This window comes from Nicotiana tabacum, chromosome 16 (genome assembly GCF_000715075.1).
Source record: "Nicotiana tabacum cultivar K326 chromosome 16, ASM71507v2, whole genome shotgun sequence".
Taxonomy (NCBI): Eukaryota; Viridiplantae; Streptophyta; class Magnoliopsida; order Solanales; family Solanaceae; genus Nicotiana; species Nicotiana tabacum.
Genome location: NC_134095.1, coordinates 53,398,875 through 53,404,710, shown reverse-complemented (window position 1 = coordinate 53,404,710; position 5,836 = coordinate 53,398,875). Strand labels below are relative to the sequence as shown.

The window sequence follows — 5,836 nt, the reverse complement described above, 5'->3', positions numbered from 1 at the left end:
CTCAAATTAGGGGTTCCTCATGTTAGGGAGACTAAGAATTCTCCCAAAAGTGATCATATGCAAGAAGTCATGGATAATATGGTTACCCATATTATCCGTCGGTTAACCCATTTTTTATCCATAATAAATATGGGTCGGATCGAATAATTTATCCGTTTTTTCATTATCCGTTTTCGACCAGAACTATATCCGACCCGCTCGTTTGTCACTCCTACCTACATGCTATACGAGAATTGTAATTGTAATGTAATTAGGAATGTAATATAGATAGACTACTCTAATACAAATATTAGTGGTTTCTTCCACGACCGAAAGACTTTTTCTTTTATAATGATGCCTCGGTCTAATTGGAACCCAAGAAAAATTAATCAGGATCTTTGTCTCTACATAATGGAATGAAAATTTGAAAATGAAAAAATATTATATTAAAAATATTCATTAGTACATGTAACAAGTCAATCACACTACAAAAGTTTATTAGCGGTTTTCATAACCCTATTGTTGGAAAATATAAGTTATAACTAGAAATAAAGAATGCAGTTATATCAAGCCTAGTTTCTAACCATTTGATATGGTTCACGTGCTTGTAATAAATTCACAACATCAAGCAATCAACTTGGTCATATAAAGATTATGTAATTTGATCTCCTTTGCTCAACACTTGTTTAGGGCTTCAATCTCAGCTTCTTCGAATTTTAGAACATATTCATGATTGTCACCTCTTTTTATAATCTCTACTGGCCATGTATAGAAATCCAATTTGCTAGAAGAAAACACTTTGGTTGAAGTTGTCAAAAAATATGGTTCCTGAAAAGAGAAGGAAACGATGAAACTTAAGTTTGAATTAGTGAAACTTACCCTGCATTTCTGCAAGAGGTTGTTTGTTTCCACGGTTGGAAACTTACCCTTCCAGGTATGCGCGGGTCCGGAAAAGGGCCGGATTACAAGTGTCTATCGTACGTAGCCTTACCTTGCATTTCTGCAAGAGGTTGTTTCCACGGCTGGAAACTTACTCTTCCAACTATGCGCAGGGTCCGGAGAAGGGCGGAACCACAAGGGTCTATCGTACGTAGTCTTACCTTGCATTTCTGCAAGAGGCTGTTTCCACGGCTGGAAACTTACCCTTCCAACTATGCGCGGGGTCCGAGAAGGGCCGGACCACAAGGGTCTATCGTACGTAGTCTTATCTTGCATTTCTGCAAGAGGCTGTTTCCACGGCTCGAACCCGTGACCTCCATGTAATGCCCCTCAAAATACACAGATAGTGAAGCTTGCTCAAGTAACTGAAATAACAGAATGTACCTTGAAATCAATCAGCAAAAGCCATTTTCCATTGAATGTCCAAGCCTGTTGAAACTAACTGTGGAGTCTAACCATCCTTCAACTTTTGCTCTTTCAACATAATCTTTAAATTGTTTTTCAGCATCTGGTACATCTAGAGCCAAATCATCAAGAGATTCTGCAACTCTAGCAAATCCCTTTGTCATCTGATACATAGTTATAAGTCCCATACTAAAACATTCCTTAAGAAAACCCCATAACCTCTCATTTTTCTTCTCAATAATAATCACCAATGATTTCTTTACAACTTCATGATGAAAAAATGGCATCCCTAATTCCTTTATGCATCGATACGCTTCCTTTGCATCTCCTCCAGATTCAAACTCCTCTAATAGTTTTCTTATTTTATCCTTAACGTCTTCTATCGCCCATCCATTTGAACTACTTCCACCACCACCCCAACACCTTAATATTCTCTCGCCCGATAATCTACCTTTTAATAAAGATTTTGCCATTAGTACAACTTTGTTCCCTATAGAATTCGGCTCGAAAAATTGACTCCCAATTTCTTCCATGTGTTGTGGAGTTAAAACTTCATCTACTTCTGCCCTAGCCAAAAACATGGCTAAGTCCTCAACAACAATTGGAATGTCCAAAGCTGTATCTTCTGCTGAGTCTATTAACATTACAAAGCCATTTACCACATCATCTGCTGGAAAACAAACAGATGATAATAAAACAGATGCCATTTCTTTTTCTCTGTTTTTCCTGTCCATAGCCAAAGTGATTAACTTCTTGACAAATATGGCATTTAGCTCGGCCAAACACGAACTGTTCTCCGATTCTAGAAACCTACTAACTTCAACAATTTCACCTGACAAAAAGTACTCCTTGATCATGGATTGTGCTTTTAGTTTGAATTCTTTCACTAGTTTTTCATCAATTGCTTGCTTTTCAATTTCCTTTGATAATGACTTTAAAGATGAAATACATAACCAACCCTCAGATGCTGCCTTAGAAATTATAGACTGCAATGTCACCCTTGCATTTGGTATGTCAAGTGATAAATCATCAATATTGTCAATAATCCTATTAATTCCCTTTGATAATTGACTTGAATTTATCAAACCTTCTTCTGTAGCTTTCTTTAGTAAATCCAAAAGGCGATTTTCGGCTTGTTGCTTTTCCATTGCCATAATAATAGCCCTCTTAACAATTTCATGGTGAAAAAATCTCATATTCAAATCCTTAATACATCTAAAAGCCTCTTTTTTCTCTCCACTTACCACATACTCAATCAGTAAATTGTTGATCTTGTCCTTAACATCTTCAACTGTTTTATTCTTACTTCCACCCCATCGACGTTCGATAATCTCAGCATGTAAAGGAGCTGATAAGTAACTTTTCTCAGCTCTTTTTATAACCTCAATTCCCTTTGAATCTTCAGGTAAAGAAGAATTTGCTTTTGCTAAAAATGCAGGAGGAAGAATATCATCAACTACTGCTCTTGCAATGAACAATGCGAGAATATCGACTGCATCAGGTATGTCTACGATGAAATCATCTGCAGATTCCAAGAGTTTACTAAAACCTTTGTAAACTTGTTGTGGTTTAATAACTTCAGCATAAAGAGCAGATAGTAAAACAGCAGCCATTTCTTTTTCCTTATCATGCCTATCCATTGCCATGGATACTAATTTTTTAACAAAGTAGAAGTCATAACAAGACATTCCAAGTTCTCTTAATTCATTGGCAGTGGATGTTATATCATCATTCTGAAAATATTCTTCCACTAATATAATTGCCTTCTTTTTGTAATCCTCAAATGTTGCAATCATATCTTTTGTACTTGTTCTCTCAGTATCCTGTAAACAAGTTAACAAAAAATCTAAGTTAGTTAATGATATGTTATTTATGAAAATTTCTAGTATCAAGAGAAAAATCCTACAGTCAATAGAGTTTGCTCTCAGACGACTTAAATATGCGACAGGGTATTGTAAGTGGCAGAGTAGCCTTGCTGCCACGATCCATTGAAATTCAGTCATTTGTTCGCTCTGATTTGTAAGAAAGAAAAAAAGACAGAGTTTGCTCTGAGGCATAGGAAATTTATCTTCAAATATGATAGCAAAAGTTACATACCTCACTACTAGTGTAGTTTGGATCATTGGGGTCAATAGCATGGACATGATCAACGGTATCCATTAATCCACCCCAGGTGCCTTTTCCTCCACAACCGCCTGTATAATCATAAATATTATGAGAAGAGTCAATTTAATAACAACTGCTATTACTAGTTCGACTCAATCCCAAGCTAGTTGAGGTCGGCGGTATGAATCATCAATATCATAAATGTCGTTTGGATCTATAATATTTCAACACTTCATGCTTAAGGATTATCTAACATTCGAGGTTCTTTAATATAGAAAATTAAAATCTTTACTAAATGCAGTTTCAATGTTTTTTCTTTTTGGTTTCCCACCCGATGTTTGGTACCCGTATTGGGGCCCTCTGGATTCCGCCGGGAAGTCTTACACTGGAGAATAAAGTGCTCCCTAACAAAGGCGACGGTCTAACATTGCTTAAATGCAACGGTCTGAATAATCTTGTCACAGGAAAACTATCATGTTTATTCATGAATGTAATGTGCAATTGAGAAATTACTTAAGTTACCTTTCTTTGGACGACCATCTCGGGGAGAATGAGAGTTTCTTCTATTTTTGAGTGGACTTCCCCTCTCTGTGACATGCTTGCTCTGACGATCACCGGGAGACCTTGGAGACTTGGGCGATTTTGGAGATAACTTTAATGGAGATATCTGTAATGGAGATACTGACAATGGATCTGCACTTTCTGAAGCAGATCGCAGTTGTTCTTTATGCTCATTTGATAATTTCCTATCAGTAAATTCCATATTTTGAAGTACTAATAATACTAGAAGTAGTAGAATATAGGAAATTAAATAATTGCATACGTTAGTTTCTCTCTTCTTTAAATCAACTACATCCAACTCCAAGCTGCTGTTGTAAGATTTGTAATGTGGCAAACTAATTGTCCTTCATCTGAATCTTCTCAACTAGTTTAGTGTTACAAATACCCAAATGGATAAGCAATAACCAAAAGCATGCTCAAATTCTTGAAGTGATGTGCTACATAGAGAGTGTTTTGGCTTAAGTTTTTAATCTAAAACTTTTGGTTTACAATTATTGTAGTTGGTGATTGTGATTAGTGAGATAACAACGGAGATCTGAAAGAGAATTAATTGATTGGAAAAAAACAGAGAGTACATAGATTGCGCCTTTTGAAGCGGGAAGTTTGGACAAGCTGATGGTCTAATAACTGTCATTCTAACTGAATGCTTTGTTTGTACGCGTGTACATTTTCCTTTTCTTTTTGTTTCATTCAAAGAAAAGTTTAAATATATTTTACTTATAGCTTATTAAGTACTTACAACATCAGTAAAAGGTTATCTGGCAACATGCCGATATTTATACGTACGTCTATGGTAAATACTTATTGGCATCAGATATTTACACATAATCAATTAATTTAATCTCAATAGTTAAAAATTAAAGTGACAAATATATCGTTAAGCAAAATTTAGTGAATAATATGTTTTTTTGGTCAAAATAAAATTTTTTATTCAACAAATTGTGTATATTTACATCCACTAGTTCCATTTGGACTCAAGAACTAGCCATCTCTATTTCTACCTATTTAAGAGTATTCACTTTTTGTATTTACGGCCAAATTATCTACCCTTAGCTAGGATAACTATTTAGTCTATCTAATATCTTCCTCCAATTCTTGTAATTTTGTCCTCTTATGTGTAGTTGAAGACTAATTTCTCTAACTCTATGATGATTTTCCTTCCTTTCATTATGAAACCTTCTGGCATTTCGTTCACTCCATATGCGGTAGACTGTTGCAGCAAATAACCATGTCAGCACATGTGCTCTAGCTCTGCTTCCTCGACACCCCTTGGACATCCAGTGCACTTCCTCATTCCATGCCTTAGGTAGTCTATTTTCACCCATCCACCTCAGTAAAGAGGTCCATATATGTCTTGCAGAGTTGCATTCAAACAACAAATGTGCTAAAGTTTCTGTAACTCCCATGGAACATAGTACACAATCCTTTGGAACATTTATCCCCCATTTCTCTAATCTGTCAACAGTTGCAAGTCTTTGTCTAATGGCTAACCATAAGATGAATTGGTGTCTACGTAACTGCCTTGCCCCCATAATGAGATTTTTCCAAGGAACCTTCGGATATTGTGGTTGGAATGATAGATAAGCTTTCTTAATGCTGAAACCATCACTACTGCTGCATTTTTTCAATTCCATCTTGTAGTCCATGTCTTTGATCACGCCAAACTCTAGTCCTAAAAAGGATAAGCGGTCGCTACAAATATAATTCGATCTAAAAGTCCGGAGTCGAATCCCACAGAGAACTAAGGCTTAGCTATATCTGTTTAATATCACTAAAAAGACAAGTTTGAACAATTTTCTAAATTATAAAGATTGAAATTTATATTTCTAACTAATTAACTAACAAA

The 5,836-nt window shown here is 35.7% G+C and overlaps 2 protein-coding genes across 2 annotated transcripts; both read right to left on the bottom strand.

The window, feature by feature from the left end:
• Positions 1-396: 396 nt before the first annotated feature.
• On the bottom strand, positions 397-4,586 carry LOC107821639 (MA3 DOMAIN-CONTAINING TRANSLATION REGULATORY FACTOR 2-like). The gene is made up of 4 exons (XM_016648075.2): positions 3,952-4,586; positions 3,421-3,518; positions 1,303-3,146; positions 397-807 (listed from the first exon to the last, which is right to left on the bottom strand). The coding sequence occupies exons 1-3, from the start codon at positions 4,190-4,192 to the stop codon at positions 1,314-1,316; spliced, it is 2,172 nt and encodes a 723-aa protein (XP_016503561.2). The 5' UTR covers positions 4,193-4,586; the 3' UTR covers positions 397-807; positions 1,303-1,313.
• Positions 4,587-5,039: 453 nt separating this feature from the next.
• On the bottom strand, positions 5,040-5,636 carry LOC142170241 (uncharacterized). The gene has a single exon (XM_075232096.1). It carries the CDS (start codon positions 5,634-5,636, stop codon positions 5,040-5,042), a length of 597 nt encoding a protein of 198 aa, XP_075088197.1.
• Positions 5,637-5,836: the final 200 nt, after the last annotated feature.